The sequence below is a fragment of the Pleurodeles waltl genome, chromosome 11 (genome assembly GCF_031143425.1).
Source record: "Pleurodeles waltl isolate 20211129_DDA chromosome 11, aPleWal1.hap1.20221129, whole genome shotgun sequence".
In the NCBI taxonomy this organism is placed as follows: domain Eukaryota; kingdom Metazoa; phylum Chordata; class Amphibia; order Caudata; family Salamandridae; genus Pleurodeles; species Pleurodeles waltl.
Genome location: NC_090450.1, coordinates 1,025,404,200 through 1,025,426,780, shown reverse-complemented (window position 1 = coordinate 1,025,426,780; position 22,581 = coordinate 1,025,404,200). Strand labels below are relative to the sequence as shown.

The window sequence follows — 22,581 nt, the reverse complement described above, 5'->3', positions numbered from 1 at the left end:
AGGGGGTAAGTGATGGGGGGCCGGGAGGGGGTAAGTGATGGGGGGCCGGGAGGCGGTAAGTGATGGGGGGCCGGGAGGCGGTAAGTGATGGGGGGCCGGGAGGCGGTAAGTGATGGGGGGCCGGGAGGCGGTAAGTGATGGGGGGCCGGGAGGCGGTAAGTGATGGGGGGCCGGGAGGCGGTAAGTGATGGGGGGCCGGGAGGCGGTAAGTGATGGGGGGCCGGGAGGCGGTAAGTGATGGGGGGCAAGTGATGGGGGGCCGGGAGGGGGTAAGTGATGGGGGGCCGGGAGGGGGTAAGTGATGGGGGGCCGGGAGGGGGTAAGTGATGGGGGGCCGGGAGGGGGTAAGTGATGGGGGGCCGGGAGGGGGTAAGTGATGGGGAGCCGGGAGGGGGTAAGTGATGGGGGGCAAGTGATGGGGGGCTGGGAGGGGGTAAGTGATGGGGGGCCGGGAGGGGGTAAGTGATGGGGGGCCGGGAGGGGGTAAGTGATGGGGGGCCGGGAGGGGGTAAGTGATGGGGGGCCGGGAGGGGGTAAGTGATGGGGGGCCGGGAGGGGGTAAGTGATGGGGGGCCGGGAGGGGGTAAGTGATGGGGGGCCGGGAGGGGGTAAGTGATGGGGGGCTGGGAGGGGGTAAGTGATGGGGGGCTGGGAGGGGGTAAGTGATGGGGGGCCGGGAGGGGGTAAGTGATGGGGGGCCGGGAGGGGGTAAGTGATGGGGGGCCGGGAGGGGGTAAGTGATGGGGGGCCGGGAGGGGGTAAGTGATGGGGGGCCGGGAGGGGGTAAGTGATGGGGGGCCGGGAGGGGGTAAGTGATGGGGGGCCGGGAGGGGGTAAGTGATGGGGGGCCGGGAGGGGGTAAGTGATGGGGGGCCGGGAGGGGGTAAGTGATGGGGGGCCGGGAGGGGGTAAGTGATGGGGGGCCGGGAGGGGGTAAGTGATGGGGGGCCGGGAGGGGGTAAGTGATGGGGGGCCGGGAGGGGGTAAGTGATGGGGGGCCGGGAGGGGGTAAGTGATGGGGGGCCGGGAGGGGGTAAGTGATGGGGGGGCAAGTGATGGGGGGGCAAGTGATGGGGGGGCAAGTGATGGGGGGCAAGTGATGGGGGGCAAGTGATGGGGGGCAAGTGATGGGGGGCAAGTGATGGGGGGCAAGTGATGGGGGGCCGGGAGGGGGTAAGTGATGGGGGGACGGGAGGGGGTAAGTGATGGGGGGACGGGAGGGGGTAAGTGATGGGGAGCCGGGAGGGGGTAAGTGATGGGGAGCCGGGAGGGGGTAAGTGATGGGGAGCCGGGAGGGGGTAAGTGATGGGGGGCCGAGAGGGGGTAAGTGATGGGGGGCCGGGAGGGGGTAAGTGATGGGGGGCCGGGAGGGGGGGCCGGGGGGGGGGGTAAGTGATGGGGGGCCGGGAGGGGGTAAGTGATGGGGGGCCGGGAGGGGGTAAGTGATGGGGGGCAAGTGATGGGGGGCAAGTGATGGGGGGCAAGTGATGGGGGGCAAATGATGGGGGGCAAGTGATGGGGGGCTGGGAGGGGGTAAGTGATGGGGGGCTGGGAGGGGGTAAGTGATGGGGGGCCGGGAGGGGGTAAGTGATGGGGGGCCGGGAGGGGGTAAGTGATGGGGGGCCGGGAGGGGGTAAGTGATGGGGGGCCGGGAGGGGGTAAGTGATGGGGGGCCGGGAGGGGGTAAGTGATGGGGGGCCGGGAGGGGGTAAGTGATGGGGGGCCGGGAGGGGGTAAGTGATGGGGGGCCGGGAGGGGGTAAGTGATGGGGGGCCGGGAGGGGGTAAGTGATGGGGGGCCGGGAGGGGGTAAGTGATGGGGGGCCGGGAGGGGGTAAGTGATGGGGGGCCGGGAGGGGGTAAGTGATGGGGAGCCGGGAGGGGGTAAGTGATGGGGGGCCGGGGGGGGGGTAAGTGATGGGGGGCCGGGAGGGGGTAAGTGATGGGGGGCCGGGAGGGGGTAAGTGATGGGGGGCCGGGGGGGGGTAAGTGATGGGGGGCCGGGGGGGGGGGGGGTAAGTGATGGGGGGCCGGGGGGGGGTAAGGTAAGTGATGGGGGGCCGGGGGGGGGGTAAGTGATGGGGGGCCGGGAGGGGGTAAGTGATGGGGGGCCGGGAGGGGGTAAGTGATGGGGGGCCGGGAGGGGGTAAGTGATGGGGGGCCGGGAGGGGGTAAGTGATGGGGGGCCGGGAGGGGGTAAGTGATGGGGGGCCGGGAGGGGGTAAGTGATGGGGGGCCGGGAGGGGGTAAGTGATGGGGGGCCGGGAGGGGGTAAGTGATGGGGGGCCGGGAGGGGGTAAGTGATGGGGGGCCGGGAGGGGGTAAGTGATGGGGGGCCGGGAGGGGGTAAGTGATGGGGGGCCGGGAGGGGGTAAGTGATGGGGGGCAAGTGATGGGGGGCCGGGAGGGGGTAAGTGATGGGGGGCTGGGAGGGGGTAAGTGATGGGGGGCCGGGAGGGGGTAAGTGATGGGGGGCCGGGGGGGGGGGGGGTAAGTGATGGGGGGCCGGGAGGGGGTAAGTGATGGGGGGCCGGGGGGGGGGGGGTAAGTGATGGGGGGCTGGGAGGGGGTAAGTGATGGGGGGCAAGTGATGGGGGGCCGGGAGGGGGTAAGTGATGGGGGGCTGGGAGGGGGTAAGTGATGGGGGGCTGGGAGGGGGTAAGTGATGGGGGGCTGGGAGGGGGTAAGTGATGGGGGGCCGGGAGGGGGTAAGTGATGGGGGGCCGGGAGGGGGTAAGTGATGGGGGGCCGGGAGGGGGTAAGTGATGGGGGGCTGGGAGGGGGTAAGTGATGGGGGGCTGGGAGGGGGTAAGTGATGGGGGGCCAGGGGGGGGTAAGTGATGGGGGGCCGGGAGGGGGTAAGTGATGGGGGGCCGGGAGGGGGTAAGTGATGGGGGGCTGGGAGGGGGTAAGTGATGGGGGGCTGGGAGGGGGTAAGTGATGGGGGGCCGGGAGGGGGTAAGTGATGGGGGGCCAGGGCGGGGTAAGTGATGGGGGGCCGGGAGGGGGTAAGTGATGGGGGGCCGGGAGGGGGTAAGTGATGGGGGGCCGGGTGGGGGGTAAGTGATGGGGGGCCGGGGGGGGGTAAGTGATGGGGGGCTGGGAGGGGGTAAGTGATGGGGGGCTGGGAGGGGGTAAGTGATGGGGGGCTGGAGGGGGTAAGTGATGGGGGGCCGGGAGGGGGTAAGTGATGGGGGGCCGGGAGGGGGTAAGTGATGGGGGGCCGGGAGGGGGTAAGTGATGGGGGGCCGGGAGGGGGTAAGTGATGGGGAGCCGGGAGGGGGTAAGTGATGGGGGGCTGGGAGGGGGTAAGTGATGGGGGGCCGGGAGGGGGTAAGTGATGGGGGGCTGGGAGGGGGTAAGTGATGGGGGGCCGGGAGGGGGTAAGTGATGGGGGGCCAGGGCGGGGTAAGTGATGGGGGGCTGGGAGGGGGTAAGTGATGGGGGGCTGGGAGGGGGTAAGTGATGGGGGGCTGGGAGGGGGTAAGTGATGGGGAGCTGGGAGGGGGTAAGTGATGGGGGGCTGGGAGGGGGTAAGTGATGGGGGGCCGGGAGGGGGTAAGTGATGGGGAGCTGGGAGGGGGTAAGTGATGGGGGGCTGGGAGGGGGTAAGTGATGGGGGGCAAGCAGTGGGCATGGTACCAGCGAGGACAGAGGCACCTGGCACCCCGGCCTCCCAGAGGGGAAACCAGGGGTCGCTGAAGTGGAGACAACTCTAGCTGCGGGCGTCGGAGAGCTCCCCTCACTCCCCTTCCCCAACTCACGTTTACTCCTATGGGAACAGCATGGACCTCAGCAGACTCGGACGGAAGCGGATGTGACGTCTCCTGCGATCACCGGATGTTCTTTAGAAAGAGAGAGATGGTTAGGGGCCGTAGTGATCGAAGACACCAGGTAGGGCCCGGACCGACGCACTCTTACCAAGCTAAGAAAGACATCAGGCTTCAGTAAAACACTGCGTGAGCTCCACTATCACCGCACGAACTGTTGTCCCCGCACAAAGATGGCGCGGTCCGCCATCCACTGTCTTACCAAGATGGCTGCCATTGATGTCAGCGCGCGCTCTGCCATCTACTGTCTTACCAAGATGGCTGCCATTGATGTCAGCGCGCGCTCTGCCATCTACTGTCTTACCAAGATGGCTGCCATTGATGTCAGCGCGCGCTCTGCCATCCACTGTCTTACCGAGATGGCTGCCAATGACAGCGCGCACTCTGCTATCTACTGTCTTACCAAGATGGCTGCCATTGATGTCAGCGCGCGCTCTGCCATCTACTGTCTTACCAAGATGGCTGCCATTGAGGCCAGCACGCTCTCATCTACTGTCTTACCAAGATGACTGCCAATGAGGCCAATGCGCGCTTCCCGCTATCTACTGTCTTACCAAGATGGCGGCCATTCATGCCAGTGCGCTCTGTGAGCCACTGCCTTACCAAGATGGCTGCCAATGACAGCAGAACGCGCTCTGCCATGTACTGTCTTACCAAGATGGCTGCCAATGACAGCAGTGCGCTCTGCCATCTGCTGTCTTACCAAGATGGCTGCCATTGAGGCCAGCACGCTCGCGCCATCTACTGTTTTACCAAGATGGCTGCCATTGAGGTCAAAGCGCGCTCCCGGCTATCTACTGTCTTACCAAGATTGATGCCAGTGCGCTCTACGTTATCTACTGTCTTACCAGGATGGCTGCCGTTGAGGCCAAACATGTTCTACTATTTTGTGTAGTACAAAGACGGTTGCCACTGATAGTAGTGCGCGCTCTGTTGTCGGTCTTATATAAATAATGCGGTTACCTCACTAACAAGAGAACATTCCAAGATGGCCGACAACTCGCAGAAGTCGACGGGCAGCAGAACTTCTGTGTTTAGGTCTTACGGACGTCGCTTTGCCTGTACTAAGATGGGCACCACGTACGCGCGTTGACGCAGACTCCTTGTCCGTCGTCTGTTTCGGCGCTGACGCCTCAGAGTGCCGAGACCCGACCTTCCGTTCCCGCCGGCCCGGAGATGGCGCGCGTCCCCCGGCTGCACGCGCTGCTGCTGCTCGCCCTGGTCCTCGGCTCTGTTGGCTGCCAGGCCGCGCGGAGCCGGAGCCCCGAGAAGCAGAACGCCTTCCGGCGGGCGGCGAGCGGGGCCTACCAGGGGCTGAGCTCCGTCTGTGGCGAGGAGAACGTGCGGGCGGCGCACAGGGTGAGGGGGGGGGGGCACAGGATGAGGGGGTGGCACAGGATGAGGGGGTGGCACAGGGTGAGGGGGTGGCACAGGGTGAGGGGGTGGCACAGGATGAGGGGGTGGCACAGGGTGAGGGGGTGGCACAGGATGAGGGGGTGGCACAGGGTGAGGGGGGGGCACAGGGTGAGGGGGGGGCACAGGATGAGGGGGTGGCACAGGGTGAGGGGGGGGGCACAGGGTGAGGGGGTGGCACACAGGGTGAGGGGGTGGCACACAGGGTGAGGGGGGGGGCACAGGATGAGGGGGTGGCACAGGATGAGGGGGTGGCACAGGGTGAGGGGGGGGGCACAGGATGAGGGGGTGGCACAGGGTGAGGGGGTGGCACAGGATGAGGGGGTGGCACAGGGTGAGGGGGTGGCACAGGATGAGGGGGTGGCACAGGATGAGGGGGTGGTACAGGGTGAGGGGGCTCAAGGTGAGGAGGGGGTGGCACAGGGTGAGGGGGTGGCACAGGGTGAGGGGGTGGCACAGGATGAGGGGGTGGTACAGGGTGAGGGGGCTCAAGGTGAGGAGGGGGTGGCACAGGGTGAGGGGGTGGCACAGGGTGAGGGGGTGGCACAGGGTGAGGGGGCTCAAGGTGAGGAGGGGGTGGCACAGGGTGAGGGGGTGGCACAGGATGAGGGGGTGGTACAGGGTGAGGGGGCTCAAGGTGAGGAGGGGGTGGCACAGGGTGAGGGGGTGGCACAGGGTGAGGGGGTGGCACAGGGTGAGGGGGTGGCACAGGGTGAGGGGGCTCAAGGTGAGGAGGGGGTGGCACAGGGTGAGGGGGTGGCACACAGGATGAGGGGGTGGCACAGGATGAGGGGGTGGTACAGGGTGAGGGGGCTCAAGGTGAGGAGGGGGTGGTACATGGGGAAGGGTGGCACACAGGGTTAGGGGGTGGCCCGGGGTGAGGAGTGGGGGGGTACAGGGTGAGGGGTGGCACAGGATGAGGGGGTGGCATAGGATGAGTGGGTGGTACAGGGTGAGGGGGCTCAAGGTGAGGAGGGGGTGGTACATGGGGAAGGGTGGCACACAGGATGAGGGGGTGGCACAGGATGAGGGGGTGGCACAGGATGAGGGGGCTCAAGGTGAGGGGGTGGTACATGGGGAAGGGTGGCACACAGGGTGAGGGGGTGGCACACAGGATGAGGGGGTGGCACAGGATGAGGGGGTGGCACAGGATGAGGGGGTGGTACAGGGTGAGGGGGCTCAAGGTGAGGAGGGGGTGGTACACGGGGAAGGGTGGCACACAGGGTGAGGGGGTGGCACACAGGATGAGGGGGTGGCACAGGATGAGGGGGTGGCACAGGATGAGGGGGTGGTACAGGGTGAGGGGGCTCAAGGTGAGGAGGGGGTGGTACACGGGGAAGGGTGGCACACAGGGTGAGGGGGTGGCACACAGGATGAGCGGGTGGCACAGGATGAGGGGGTGGTACAGGGTGAGGGGGCTCAAGGTGAGGAGGGGGTGGTACATGGGGAAGGGTGGCACACAGGGTTAGGGGGTGGCCCGGGGTGAGGAGTGGGGGGGTACAGGGTGAGGGGTGGCACAGGATGAGGGGGTGGCATAGGATGAGTGGGTGGTACAGGGTGAGGGGGCTCAAGGTGAGGAGGGGGTGGTACATGGGGAAGGGTGGCACAGGGTCAGGGGGTGGTGTTAGCGCACCCTTGGCTTATCTATTTTATCATAGTAAGTGGATGCAGCTTTAAGGTCAATGAACCTTTTGACTCGTTTAAATTTTAAAACGTCACATGACACAACAATATAAACCATCAGATCATTAGTTCAGCATTGAACAGGCATAGTTAACTCAGAAAATAATAAAGCACCAGAATGTCAGTAGACTGACTGGTAAGGCACGAAGTGTCAAAATGACAGGTAACAAAGAAAGGTTCCTGTAAAAAGCATGTCAAGGAAATACTGGCAAGTGACTGAACGACCCTCTCTTCTCAGCACCCAGACATTATATTAAACTTTCTAAACATTTGCTATTGGTTGAAAACATCAGACGAGGAAAGAACATCCAATTAAAAGAACTTTGGATATCAGTAATGCATTTGAAAAGACACAATAAGACTTTGCAAAATGTTGAGTTGTTCTTCTTTTACGTAACTCCAAACTATACTAAATGTAGCATTTCAGTCTCTTTTGTTTGCCACATACCAAATACGCTGAAAGATATGGAAATATTCTTGTTCCACCATTTTCCCAGAGAGAAATACATTTCATTAATATATGCACAGAACAAGTTTGTGACTTAAATAAAAGAAGTTTGTTATACAACGGATGTGAAAACATACAAATGTAGCAACGACTAGAACACCGTGAGTTAGATAACTTTCCACTGTGGCCTTGTCTGTTTGAGGCACAGCAGAAAACAAGAAATACTCATTATTTCAGCATTTATTTTTGCAGAGAATATGCTATTGAAGAGACATGCTTTTCATTACAATGTTAGTAAATTATTATAAAAACGTGCAGGCCTCACACTCAATAGTGGCTATTAATAATAATTATGTCAACATTAACTTTCAACATTTCACACATTAATACATAAGTAAAATAAAATTATTTATGTTAGAATGCCTGCGCTCACAGTGGAACAGGGTGATGGGGGAACATGGTGATGGGCTCACAGGGTGAGGGGCGGCTCACAGGGTGAGGGTGTGTACAGGGTGTGGGGGTGGCGCACAGGGTGAGAGGCTGTACAGGGTGAGGGGCTGTACAGGGTGAGGGATGGCGCACAGGTTGAGGGGGTGGTACAGGGTGCAGTGCACAGCGAATAGGGCGTGTGCAGTTTGAGGTGGGTGATTCAGGGTGAGGGGCGGCGCACAGGGTGAGGAGATGGTACATGTTGCTGGGCGGCGCACAGGGTGAGGGGGTGGTACAGGGTGAAGGGCAGCACACAAGGGTGATGGGAGCACAAGGGGGGGTGCAGGGTGAGGAGGGAGGGGCCCTGCTGGCAGGCAGAGGGTCCTGCTGGCGGCACCAAGGGTCACCAGGGGCAGGGCTGTGCCGGAGCCAGGTGTGCACTTGTAGCTTAAGCACTAGACCAGTAGTTCCCAACCTTTTAACTTCATTACTTGAACCTAAGAACACCCCCCACTGAGCCATTACTGCAACCTGGACCCCCACTGTCATTACTGGAACCCTGGGACCCTCCACCAAATCATTACGGGGATCCCTCACTGAGTCATTACTGTAGCCCGGGGACCCCCAGCTTTATCATCCAAACCAGGTGTATTGGAGCACTTCCATATGTGGTGTGTGAGAGCTGGCACCTGGAATAAGGAGTGAATGTTGAGGTCATGGATTGGTGGCATAGCTTCTATATGGGAGGTTGGGGGAGCTGTAGTTGGTGAGTGGATGTGGGCTGCACTTAAGTGCTGTACATGTAGCTACTGACTATTTGGTTAACGGGGTGATGGCAGCCCCGAATGCTGCTTCAGGGACAAGCACAGAAATTGCCTGCTCTTTCTAGGGGAACCAATATTTTGTTTTGCATGCAATGCTATGTTGCATATCAAATCAGTCATTTTACATTTGGTGTTCAACCACGCCTCGCATGAACACAAATGGGCAAATATGTTAGTTGGCACAAGCCATTGTACATAGATGGATTCAGTGAAGGGATCGTGAGGGATTCAACTACTCATACTAAAGAGGTAGGGTCACCAAAAAACAAATATCAAGCATTGGCAAAGCCAATAGCTCTGACTTAAGTGTGTGTTTCTCAGCAATGTTTTACAGCAGCAGACAAATAGATGAAGGGGACTGGCTGAAAATTCCTACAACTGTGTATATTAGTTATAAAATGTAAGTAAAAAGTAAAATCTTGGTTAAAATGCATAAAAAAAAAAAAGACATGTTGGGCGTGTGTGCTTCACATGTCTGCAAATGTTCTTTTGGGGTGCATCGGAGGGTGCCATAGGCCCCCAGCACCATGGGGTTTGCATTACCCAATTTGCTAATTCCTAACTGGAATTCGCAAATTGCGAAATGCAAAACCACTCACACCTAAAGCCCTAGAGGCCCGTAGAGATGAATGGAGTCGCGTTCTCTAATTGCGATTCGGTAGTAGCGATTGCAAATTTCAAGAAGTAACAATTACCGAATCACAAATTTTATTCATCTCATTTTGCATTTCTTAAATAGCGATTTCTTAAAATTCGCTATTTAAGAAATTCAAAACTGATCTTTGATACATCTGGCCCTTAATCCTTTGTGATTCCACAGTGAGTTCCTGCCTTGTAGAAAAATGTTCTGTAAGCAGCAGCTTGGAGGTCCATCACAAAATTGTTAATTTATTAAAACTATAATTTAACAAAGATTTTGGATCAGTTTGATTTTTCAGCATATACTTCTTGCAGGTACCCTTTCCATCAGCTAAAGTTGGTATATGAGGATTCTGAGCATTCTGTGCCATGACGATCATTGCAGCTCCATACTGATTTTGATGCCTGATTGGAGAGTGAAAGTCACAGCATTTTAAATCAAAGTTGGGTAGGATTATTTACGGAGAGGATAATGTTTCCAGCCGGATTCCGGGCTGGACGCTCGTGGTTTTGCGACCCATGGATACTAACATATTGACAGCACTTATCTTGTCATCAGACTCAGAGAGACGATCACTGAGACTGTCAGGTCTGATCATACCATGAACCCCCAGGCAGGCAGCTCCCAAGACGCCGGCCCTCTTAAGTCCAACGCTCTACAGGTAGTGGCTGCAGCACGGTGTACAGCGTAACACTACCAGGAGGGCTGCAGGGGACAGGTAGATTTCTGACTCACCCTGTCCTTTGGAGAATGTTGTTTTATACAGTTTGACGCCACAAGGCCTCCAGCAGTTTTAGTTGTTGCATGACTACAACTCTAGGGGCAATTTGTAGATTCTGTATCCAACGTGGACCCAGATCGGAAGCAACAAGCTGCTTCATGAGGTGCCTCACTTCCTGCACCCTGCAAGACTCTGCTTCCTGTAGTTTCGCAACGAACCTTGCTGTGAGCCTGCTTTAGCAATCGTGTTCCATACAATCAATGCAATGCCATGTTGTAGCCCTTTTTATTAGTGAAAGCCGCAGCCCTTTGTTGTCCCTCTGGCTTAGTTTGCTCATTTGTTTACTTGCTGTTTATATAGTTCAATCAAAACATCTGCCTCCCAGTATGAATGCAGTGACGCAGACAGCAACAAACCTACCCACACATCCTAGCTGCACTGTGCCATGTTTAGTAATACCCGCAGCAGCACCAGAGGCCGTGCAGAGGGCCACTCACAAACCTACCCACACATCCTAGCTGCACTGTGCCATGTTTAGTAATACCCGCAGCAGCTCCAGAGGCCGTGCAGAGAGCCACTCACAAACCTACCCACACATCCTAGCTGCACTGTGCCATGCTTAGTAATACCCGCAGCAGCACCAGAGGCCGTGCAGAGGGCCACTCACAAACCTACCCACACATCCTAGCTGCACTGTTCCATGCTTAGTAATACCCGCAGCAGCACCAGAGGCCGTGCAGAGGGCCACTCACAAACCTACCCACACATCCTAGCTGCACTGTGCCATGCTTAGTAATACCCGCAGCAGCACCAGAGGCCGTGCAGAGGGCCACTCACAAACCTACCCACACATCCTAGATACACTGTGCCATGCTTAGTAATACCCGCAGCAGCACCAGAGGCCGTGCAGAGGGCCACTCACAAACCTACCCACACATCCTAGCTGCACTGTGCCATGTTTAGTAATACCCGCAGCAGCACCAGAGGCCGTGCAGAGGGCCACTCACAAACCTACCCACACATCCTAGCTGCACTGTGCCATGTTTAGTAATACCCGCAGCAGCACCAGAGGCCGTGCAGAGGGCCACTCACAAACCTACCCACACATCCTAGATACACTGTGCCATGTTTAGTAATACCCACAGCAGCACCATGCAGAGGCCGTTCAGAGGGCCACTCACAAACCTACCCACACATCCTAGCTGCACTGTGCCGTGTTTAGTAATACCCGCAGCAGCACCATGCAGAGGCCGTGCAGAGGGCCACTCACAAACCTACCCACACATCCTAGCTGCACTGTGCCGTGTTTAGTAATACCCGCAGCAGCACCATGCAGAGGCCGTGCAGAGGGCCACTCACAAACCTACCCACACATCCTAGCTGCACTGTGCCATGTTTAGTAATACCCGCAGCAGCACCAGAGGCCGTGCAGAGGGCCACTCACAAACCTACCCACACATCCTAGCTGCGCTGTGCCATGTTTAGTAATACCCGCAGCAGCACCAGAGGCCGTGCAGAGGGCCACTCACAAACCTACCCACACATCCTAGCTGCACTGTGCCATGCTTAGTAATACCCGCAGCAGCACCAGAGGCCGTGCAGAGGGCCACTCACAAACCTACCCACACATCCTAGCTGCACTGTGCCATGTTTAGTAATACCCGCAGCAGCACCAGAGGCCTTGCAGAGGGCCACTCACAAACCTACCCACACATCCTAGCTGCACTGTGCCATGTTTAGTAATACCCGCAGCAGCACCAGAGGCCGTGCAGAGGGCCACTCACAAACCTACCCACACATCCTAGCTGCACTGTGCCGTGCTTAGTAATACCCGCAGCAGCACCAGAGGCCTTGCAGAGGGCCACTCACAAACCTACCCACACATCCTAGCTGCACTGTGCCATGCTTAGTAATACCCGCAGCAGCACCAGAGGCCGTGCCGAGGGCCTCTCACAAACCTACCCACTCATCCTAGCTGCACTGTGCCATGTTTAGTAATACCCGCAGCAGCACCAGAGGCCGTGCAGAGGGCCACTCACAAACCTACCCACTCATCCTAGCTGCACTGTGCCGTGTTTAGTAATACCCGCAGCAGCACCAGAGGCCGTGCAGAGGGCCACTCGCAAACCTACCCACACATCCTAGCTGCACTGTGCCATGCTTAGTAATACCCGCAGCAGCACCAGAGGCCGTTCAGAGGGCCACTCACAAACCTACCCACACATCCTAGCTGCACTGGGCCATGTTTAGTAATACCCGCAGCAGCACCATGCAGAGGCCGTGCAGAGGGCCACTCACAAACCTACCCACACACCCTAGCTGCACTGTGCCATGCTTAGTAATACCCGCAGCAGCACCATGCAGAGGCCGTGCAGAGGGCCACTCACAAACCTACCCACACATCCTAGCTGCACTGTGCCATGCTTAGTAATACCCACAGCAGCACCATGCAGAGGCCGTGCAGAGGGCCACTCACAAACCTACCCACACATCCTAGCTGCACTGTGCCATGTTTAGTAATACCCGCAGCAGCACCAGAGGCCGTGCAGAGGGCCACTCACAAACCTACCTACACATCCTAGCTGCACTGTGCCGTGTTTAGTAATGCCCACAGCAGCACCATGCAGAGGCCGTGCCGAGGGCCACTCACAAACCTACCCACACATCCTAGCTGCACTGTGCCGTGTTTAGTAATACCCGCAGCAGCACCAGAGGCCGTGCAGAGGGCCACTCACAAACCTACCCACACATCCTAGCTGCACTGTGCCATGTTTAGTAGTACCCGCAGCAGCACCAGATGCCGTGCAGAGGGCCACTCACAAACCTACCCGCACATCCTAGCTGCACTGTGCCATGTTTAGTAATACCCGCAGCAGCACCAGAGGCCGTGCAGAGGGCCACTCACAAACCTACCCGCACATCCTAGCTGCACTGTGCCATGTTTAGTAATACCCGCAGCAGCACCAGAGGCCGTGCAGAGGGCCACTCACAAACCTACCCGCACTCCCTAGCTGCACTGTGCCGTGTTTAGTAATACCCGCAGCAGCGCCGTGCAGAGGGCCACTCACAAACCTACCCACACATCCTAGCTGCACTGGGCCATGTTTAGTAATACCCGCAGCAGCACCATGCAGAGGCCGTGCAGAGGGCCACTCACAAACCTACCCGCACACCCTAGCTGCACTGTGCCGTGTTTAGTAATACCCGCAGCAGCACCAGAGGCTGTGCAGAGGGCCACTCACAAACCTACCCGCACATCCTAGCTGCACTGTGCCATGTTTAGTAATACCCGCAGCAGCACCAGAGGCCGTGCAGAGGGCCACTCACAAACCTACCCGCACATCCTAGCTGCACTGTGCCATGTTTAGTAATACCCGCAGCAGCACCAGAGGCCGTGCAGAGGGCCACTCACAAACCTACCCACACATCCTAGCTGCACTGTGCCGTGTTTAGTAATACCCGCAGCAGCACCAGAGGCCGTGCAGAGGGCCACTCACAAACCTACCCACACACTCTAGCTGCACTGGGCCATGTTTAGTAATACCCGCAGCAGCACCATGCAGAGGCCGTGCAGAGGGCCACTCACAAACCTACCCACACATCCTAGCTGCACTGGGCCGTGTTTAGTAATACCCGCAGCAGCACCATGCAGAGGCCGTGCAGAGGGCCACTCACAAACCTACCCACACATCCTAGCTGCACTGTGCCGTGTTTAGTAATACCCGCAGCAGCACCAGAGGCCATGCAGAGGGCCACTCACAAACCTACCCACACATCCTAGCTGCACTGTGCCGTGTTTAGTAATACCAGCAGCAGCACCAGAGGCCATGCAGAGGGCCACTCACAAACCTACCCACACATCCTAGCTGCACTGTGCCGTGTTTAGTAATACCCGCAGCAGCACCCGAGGCCGTGCAGAGGGCCACTCACAAACCTACCCACACACCCTAGCTGCACTGGGCCATGTTTAGTAATACCCGCAGCAGCACCATGCAGAGGCCGTGCAGAGGGCCACTCACAAACCTACCCACACACCCTAGCTGCACTGTGCCGTGTTTAGTAATACCCGCAGCAGCACCAGAGGCCGTGCAGAGGGCCACTCACAAACCTACCCACACATCCTAGCTGCACTGTGCCATGTTTAGTAATACCCGCAGCAGCACCAGAGGCCGTGCAGAGGGCCACTCACAAACCTACCCACACATCCTAGCTGCACTGTGCCGTGTTTAGTAATACCCGCAGCAGCACCATGCAGAGGCCGTGCAGAGGGCCACTCCAGCATGTGCTGTTCGCCAAGCTATGTACAAGGAGCAGGGCAGTAGGCAACCAAGGTAACTATAATTCAAAAATCAAACGATAGACCCTCTGGTTCCACAGCTGCATATATACTTTTACATTGCAGATTTTGTAGTCTGCCAGGTTTTACACACAACACAATGAAATGGTAATCCGTATCATTACTTTGTCAGGTGGATGGAATGTGGAGTCTTGCCTGTACTCGGTCTAGTGACCTTCAGATCACATTGCATGTCGGCTGTACCTGCTTCCCGCAATGAAGCGTTTTGCCAACTAAGGAATGGTTAACCTGACTGTGGCCCCTTGTAAATTCTGCCTAAGCCCAAAGGCACCGACGGACCAATATAAAGCGCTACAAGTCCATTGTAACCACATATGAGCACTACATGCGACCCAGCTAACACCATTCTGCTTCATCTTTTGTAGGAGGAAATAAGGCTTTGAGGGTCAAGATGAGACATTCAGCTGTTGCACCTGCTAATGAGCACTGTAGAACAAAAATTACCCTTACTGAAGACAGTAGCAATTTGCTACCCCTTTTCCTGACCCATCTTTTTTTTAACTGGTGAGATTCAACAGTCTGCAATTCACCAAGTGTACTCGCTCTTGGCAGCCCACCAACAAGGCACCAGTCTCAGTTTAGGGTGCACCTAAAAGGTCGCAACAAAATGTAAATGAACTTTGCAAATATTTCAAAATATATCAATTAGGAAAGCACAAACAAACCACATTTGTTTTTGTAATTCTGAAGCGTGATAAACACATTGTAACATGATCAATACACTAGGTGATGCCATTTCCACACATTGTTTGTGCCCTGTATAGTTTTATCAGTAAAAATGTATGTCCGTAGTGGTCATTTCAATTGTAATGTGTTGTCTGTAATGACAGTGCGTTACCACACCCGCTGCTACATAACGCAATATTCTCCTCTATGCCACTCCTTTACATGCTGCTCCACTCTGCGCCAGTGCTAGGGCCCTTGTCATGCCGCCACTGCAGCGCGCACCTCCCACTGCCCCGTACCGTCGCCCTTGTCATGCCGCCACTGCAGCGCGCACCTCCCACTGCCCCGTACCGTCGCCCTTGTCATGCCGCCACTGCAGCGCGCACCTCCCACTGCCCCGTACCGTCGCCTTCGGTGACAGAACCAAGACAACTGCTGACCGTCACACTCTACAAGGGCGACAATTCAGAGCGTTCCAGGCTCCCGAAGCGACAAGAACGGCCTGAGCTGCATTCCTTTTAGTAGTCATTTTTAATGTACATTGAATAAACAACTGTTGTGTACATCCAAATTTAGACAAACGGCACCACCATGTGGAAGACCATCATAAGTGCTGGTGTTGAAAATTAGGTGCCCATGCAGAGCGCTGGAAACATCCACCTCAAATTAAGCACTGCTTTGTGCTATTCCTCTCTGCCACGCCACACTGCATCACTCCAGTCTACGCCACTAACTTTAAACCATGCTTAACAACAGTCATGTTCGTGTACAACTTGACTAAAACTTGTTGGCTTTGCCAGTGCTCGTTTCTTTTAGGTGCAGCACTCGTTTGTAGGCTGTCCCCTCCCCAGACCCCTTATGGTTGCTTTGATCCTCCTGTATCCCTGCATGTTGCATCGTTCCTTGCCCCATCACACCCAGTGTTTTCTTGCATAGCCAGGAAGCATACATGTACTCACATGCTGGCACCTGCCTCGGGGAGCCTGTGGCCATGTGTCCAGTGACTAGCCTTCATCGAGCTGTAGAAAAGACGCGGTTGCTTTACACAGCTGCTGGCCACATGCATGTACCATCAGTTTCATGTTTTATATTCACTGTTTCCTCTAGTCTTCGACTCAACATTTTTTTTTCTTCTTTGGAAATCCACACGTGGTAGAACCTCACCAATGAACAAACTGCATTCACGTGGAAAAGGGGAGAGCTTTTGTGTAGGGGGCAAATCGGACATAGGTTCTACACTTATGATTTTTTTTTACCAAAAATATTTCAGCTTTAAGCTGTTTTAAAGTTGTAAAATAGTTTAGCAGACCTTTTTTCAAGTTGCAAATGTTGATGAGGATTTTTTTTAAAGCAGACAACTATCAATTATACTTTTATTTTTCTGTTTGTATTTGCATACAACCAAAGATCATATAAATAGTTTCATTGTTAAATTTTGCAACCTATATTGAAGCCACTGTCAGTAACGCAAAATGAACTTAGAGCCACTGCATTCCCTCAGTGCTCTTCCAGACAGAGGCTATGTTTAAATTAGTAATATGAAACGGGTTATACATATAAATGTGAATCTTCCCTTTGTGGCAGCCATAGTCTTCGCACAACATACTGCTTTACTGTAAATTGGCAGCCTTAGTCTGTGCCGCAGGGGACCGGGCCTTCCTGTCCACTGGGCAAACCAGCTATAAGTTGTCCTTGGCCGCAAACAATATTTACTGAAGTTTAGAAGATAATTTTCTAGAAAGGCGTCATTGTAACATATAGTTTGATATGTATGTTGGGTGTTAAAAATCTGTTTGTTTCGGGTAAATAAATGTACATGACACCACTGTCTGAGAGCTTAACGTGTCTGCACTGTTTTAAGGACAATCATGTCTTCCTACGCGTGGGGCCTTTAAAATGTATCTGGGCCTCCAACTTGGTGGCACTTGTTTCCGCTTTTTGCATCTTTGGGTGGTGTACGGTAGTATGGCAGTGTCTTGTAAGTCACTCGTACGCAGGACCTTGTCCATTAAGCGAAGGTTTCCCAAGAGCACGTTCATTTGTTGTGGCAGTGTTTGAGCGCACATTCCTGCCGTTTCTGGTCCTTTTAAGCCTATGGATCGACTTCTTGCCTTGTACCATTGCAGACCATAACAGGTGTGCTAACATGCAGATCTCCAGTATATATTAATTCAAAAATGCTTCTATATGTTCTGTATGTATACTTATTACCTTCTTTTTGTGCAGTTTTTCTCCAGGATCACAGAACGGTTTGTGTATGGTGTTGACATTTTGGTGGACACGCTCTGGAGGATATGGACTGATCTGCTTGATGTTCTTGGAATTGACGGTACGTAAATGTTTTAGGGGGTTCTATGTGTGAAATGCATCAGGATTCTGAACGCTGAACTAAACAGTAGATTGAGATTTTCTCTGCGAGCAGCATCACGCTCTGCTACTTTGGCCTCCAACGTTCTTGTCAATATGAGGCAATGATAGATACTTTTTTGAAATTTTGTACCTTTACACCTGCCTTTGTGTGCAGCATGTTTGCCATTGTTTGAGACTTCTTGGTAACAACCCTTTCACCCTCCTCTCATAGCTCTTTCCCCCTGCCCTCCCACAATCAGCAGTAGTGAAGATCTTTCCTGATAGTCAGCTGCTGGAAAGGGCAAGTTAGTGTTTGCAGCAGCTAAGGTTTGTTTTTCAAATGTGGCTGCTTGACCCATACTAACAATGAATGAACATGGTGTGGTCCTCCTTCCAGTTTCTGCCATTCTTCAGGTGGTGTTTGTTTGTGATGGGTTGGGGTAGCGGTTGGGAGCTGGCTGCTGCAGGATTCACACTCTTTCCTGGACGCTTGAAAGCTAGAACCATGGGTTTGTGTTCTAGGGGCTGTAACCATGTCATGTCAATTTTCTGCGCTTTCATAGCCCTAAGAAAAGCCTGAGTTTGACTCCTGCTGCAGAAGTAAAATTATATTCTTGGTGTTTAAATTTTGTAATTTTTATTTATTTTTTTTGGCCCCTGTGCTCCTTTCTGTGATCCCACATTTCTTCAACCTTTCACTAGGCCCCTGTAAAAGAAAAGGACTCCATGAGGGCTAAAAGGGTTTTCCTAAGCACAGATGTTTTCCAAACTTCTTGTTTCAACTTTTTCTTACTCCAAAAATGTCTCTCCTGGGTCTCCCATGGTGTTTGCATCCTTGCTGTATATGGGCAGTTTTCAAGAATGGGGCTCACTGGTGGTGGTCTACTTTCAATTCCTTTCAACATTAATAGGTCTTTTGTACTTTAAAGTGAATGTAGAAGGTTGTCTTGAGTTTTGTTTTTGCTTTCCTTTTCAGCCTTCAACTTGACTCACTACTTCAGTCCAGCAGCGGTTGCTAATAATCCTACACGCGCTCTACTGCTCGTTGGCTCAGTCCTTGTTGCCTATTGGTTTGTCTCTCTCTTCTTGGGGTTCTTCTTCTACCTCCTTCATGTACTATTTGGCCGTTTCTTCTGGATGGTGCGAGTCATCCTCTTCGCACTGTCCTGTGTGTACATCCTGCAGAAGTACGAGGGCGAGCCAGAGCATGCAGTCCTACCACTTTGCTTTGTGGTGGCTGTCTACTTCATGACCGGCCCTGTTGGCTTTTACTGGAGGAGGAGCAGCAGTGGCCTGGAGGAGAAGATCGACCGCCTGGACAGTCAGATTCGGGTCTTGAATGCCCGTCTCATCAGGGTAATAGAAAGTCTAGACAGAACCAGTGACCAGTGAAAGGAGACTGAAGACCACACCTCACCAGCTCACAGAAGAATATTATATTACAAAGCACCATAAGTAAAAAGTATATATATAATAATTATAAAGCAACAACAATGAACATTGTCAACTCATATCCAATACTGAAGTATTATTCCTATAATATTCAGAGATTCAAAACCTCAAACCCATAACCACATGCAGTCCAGTGTGGCATTCACCCTTTTAGACTCTGATCAACTTATGACATGCAGTTACCTCTTCAAGTGTTTTAAAGACCACATCTTTTCAGTAATGACCAATATAATATTTACTTTGTCAGTGGAACAGAGCTAAAAGATTTAAACAGGAGGTGGTATACCTATTCAGATTATGTGATGTTCCACAGTGTTGGGGGCCCATAGCTCACTTCATATATTTTTCGGCATGTTACCCAAGATCAATTGTCTGCGCACATTTCTTAAAAATAATAATAGTAATCTTGTGGTGTTTTGTTAGCATTGAGGACCACGTGTATCACTATGCTGTGAATAAATATTTTAGAGGTAGAAATGCATACAGATGTATAATTGTGAAAGTCTTAGCTAGTAAAAAGTATTCTGGTGTTAATATAGTGTAACCTTAGTAGGGCATTTTATAGCCTGAAGTGAACCAACCCTTGGAAAGCTTTGTTGGGGTTTCCACACTCTGGTCTGTCACTGCTTATTGCCACTTCACTCTGTTGTGGGACCAGTCTTAAGCAGTGATAGTCTTGGTACAGATATAACTGCTCTGACTAATTTCATGGTATTTGTGATTATTTTCCAAACTGTGCGTATAGATTTGAATTATCAAGAGGTTTTGCACAGGGCACAAAACAAGATTCCTCTTTTAATAAGCCAAGCACTGGTGCCACCATGTTGCAGTGAAAACGTTGTATAATTGGGGAAGTGTTTACATTCGAAGTGACCATGTTGTTGCGTGTGGGGCAGACCTCTACAACCTTTAATTTTGGAGCTTTGTGAATGTGTTCATGACTTTACACTACTTAATAATTCCTAGAAAATTATAACATGCACTGAGTAGGAGGTAACCTCAGGGAAGATGAGTCATTTGTTTTTTTTAAAATGCTTTTAGGTCGTTTAGATTATGTATGTGATTTTTGAATACCAAGAATGGTATACATTTTAACTGTTGGCTGTAGGTGTTTAAATGTGCGTTTGAGACCTGCAGATTGTGTTCTTTGTATTGTGTTGCAGCATTGAGACCTGGAACACATTGCCTGTGTTGTGTATTCATTCCATATTATAATGACCCTCAGCTGAGGCAGTGTCAGATTTGAGGAAGGCAGTGTTGGGCAGGATTTTTGGGCTGGAGAAGTTTGGGAAGGGCTATTCTTTTCCTAGTTAATGCACTGATCAAAGCCATGCCCACCCATATGTGCCAGTGTCTCATTTGCTGCCAAATGAAGCAGCATATAGGTGTGAATTTCAGCTTTTATATAGTCCAGTTTATCACTTTTTGGACAGGCAGGATTATCCCATGTTCGGTGCCAACTTGTTTTCTAATATGAATAAAACGTCTTTTTTTTAAAACCTGTTTTATAAAACTAAGTATTGACTGTCAGTGGCACGCTGCACTCTGTTTTTTGAATCTATTTTGTATTAATTTTTGGATAAGACCCTTTGGGTGTGTTGGAAGTAATAACTGATATCTTCTGTACAAACTATTATGCTAACAATTAGTAATGTGACTGGAGCCTTGCCATGCTTTTTGTGAGGGACTTTTCCAGCCTTGGGCAGTGGGGAAACCCTGTATGGCTGTAAGGAGGGGAAGCCCCCTATGAGGGTGAGGCCTGCTGTGTTGTGACCTTAGCCCTGCTTGAGTGTGAGGGGGCGGCAGACTGAAAAAGCCTTTCTGGTGATGGGACAAGCTCTGCATTTTTCAGAGTAGTACTTGGCTGTCCATGTTTGTACTTTGAGCTCAAAATGTAGGGGAGAGCTGCCAGTGGCATGAAGTGATTACTTCTGTGGCTTGGCTTTCAGCAGTGGTGCCCACACATCCCATAATAACTTGCAGCTTAGAAGGCTGCTTTTTAGGGGAACTGGGTAGTTTATTTTTTATTTTTTTCTATTTAAGTTTAGTACAACATATTGGAATTATGTTGTAACCAAAATCTTGCTGTAGTTAGTAAAATCTAACCATTGTTTTATGTCTTAGTTCATAGGTTTATATTTTAAGATGTCAGTGTATTTACTGCTAATTACTAGAATGTTAGGTTTTCTCCAATGGAAACATGGAAATAAGACTACTTCAATGCCTCTAAGTTGTGCACGGTTGTTGTGTATTTAACTATGCTTGATATTGTAATGGTGATCTTGCACTGTTCTAGTTGCTGTTGTGCTCTTCTGTTGTGGTGCTCCCTCCACACACCACCCGTCTGTATTAAGCAGCTAAGAATAAAGCCACAAATTATATTTTTCAGAACTTAAAATATCGTAACATCTTACTGTTAGGTCTGCTTGTTACTGCAGCTCTGTTCTTTTACAGCCATTCTTGCACCGCCATTTGTAACCCTCCGTTTCTTACTGATTGTAAACGTGCAATGTGAAAATGTGGACATTTTTTGTGTTTTTTTTTCTTCAAGTTGGTCCTCAAACCTTTACAGAAAAATCAGTTTTCTGCACATCGTATGTATAGAGTTTGAAATTCTGAATGGTATAGATTCCTTAATTTATTGCTTATGACACTGAAGTTTTAAAAAAAATTGTATTTGAACCATTGTTGGTTTCACAACTGGAATACGCTTCTGGAAATTAAAGCTGTACAAGGAAATTTCACTGTTTTCTTTATATATATATATATGGGTTTATAAAACACCAAATCTCACATTAAAATAACTTTTAGAACGTACAAAGGAATCCATATCTATACAGCATAACGCAGCACTGAATCCCAGTCATTTCATTCTTCACCTGCGAACTTGGGGGGAGCAAGTCCCAGGCAAAGCTTTTTAAAAAGTTCAGTTTTTAGATATTTTTGTTAACTCTGTATTGGAGGCTCAAAAAATTCAATGGTTTTTTGCCAGGCAACCCCAGTGTTTGCCCTCTGTGTTTATGGCACCTGAAGTGGGGCATTGGGATAAAATATGACCTTGCAGACTGAAGGTTTCTGGAGTAGGTGTAGTGTGAAACTAACTTTTGTAGCTATGATGGTCCTTAACTCAAGTGACCTTTAGTTTAAACCTAGCTTCTATTGAATGGGCCACAGAATAGGGGACATACTCTTGATGGGGGACTTGAGCAAACTGAGCCTGCTGTGAGAACTTGAAACCTAGCTCCGCCACCTTCACCTATGGCGCTTTCCATTTTTTATTTTCCTCTGACCTACTTTTTAGGTTCATGTATCATCTTGTGGGTACTCTTGAGGCTGCCATAAAATTTCCTCTTGAGAATAGCACAGTTTTCGAAGTTATGTGTACCGGCCAGTGTTTGCCTCAGTTTAGTTTTTTCCATGCTTGTATCTTTTTGGTTCTTTGTCAGCTGAAAAAACCTCGTTATGTGGTTTGTAGTGTACCAGAGATGTGGAAGGGGGTGATTAGATGCAGTCCTCTGGCTAAGTGGCCAGTCAGGCATGTTTCTTGAAAAATAGGTATTCATTGCACATTTTATTTATTCAGAAAGTGTGTGTCTCATTTCTTCAGATAACTGGATTAGAAGCAAGTCACCTTAGATTATTTTAGTTCTCATGACTGTAGGCAATAGGGTTTTTGTAAATAAGCTTGTTACATAATTGTTAAAACATTGATGGGTTAATACTGTGACTCTGGAGACACAGCCCATTATCTCTTACACTGTGTGGTGGAT

General features: G+C 52.4%; 2 protein-coding genes across 2 annotated transcripts in view; one reads left to right on the top strand and one right to left on the bottom strand.

Moving 5' to 3' along the window:
• Positions 1 to 3,859, bottom strand: part of DHX37 (DEAH-box helicase 37) — a 520,920-nt gene extending 517,061 nt beyond the window's left edge. The window contains exon 1 of the mRNA XM_069215377.1: positions 3,764 to 3,859. The gene's annotated coding sequence lies outside the window, so the exon portion shown is untranslated. The remainder of the gene's footprint in view (positions 1 to 3,763) is intronic.
• Positions 3,860 to 4,928: 1,069 nt separating this feature from the next.
• BRI3BP (BRI3 binding protein) lies at positions 4,929 to 21,550 on the top strand. Its single transcript, XM_069215375.1, has 3 exons — positions 4,929 to 5,188; positions 17,237 to 17,339; positions 18,336 to 21,550. The coding sequence occupies exons 1-3, from the start codon at positions 5,006 to 5,008 to the stop codon at positions 18,749 to 18,751; spliced, it is 702 nt and encodes a 233-aa protein (XP_069071476.1). The 5' UTR covers positions 4,929 to 5,005; the 3' UTR covers positions 18,752 to 21,550.
• Positions 21,551 to 22,581: the final 1,031 nt, after the last annotated feature.

Excerpts from the sequence above, each read along its gene's own strand:
- BRI3BP (XM_069215375.1), top strand. The coding sequence starts at position 5,006 with ATGGCGCGCGTCCCCCGGCTGCACGCGCTGCTGCTGCTCGCCCTGGTC. Across the intron at positions 5,189-17,236 it reads ACGTGCGGGCGGCGCACAGG|TTTTTCTCCAGGATCACAGA; the intron begins GTGAGGGGGGGG and ends CTTTTTGTGCAG. Across the intron at positions 17,340-18,335 it reads TGATGTTCTTGGAATTGACG|CCTTCAACTTGACTCACTAC; the intron begins GTACGTAAATGT and ends TTTCCTTTTCAG.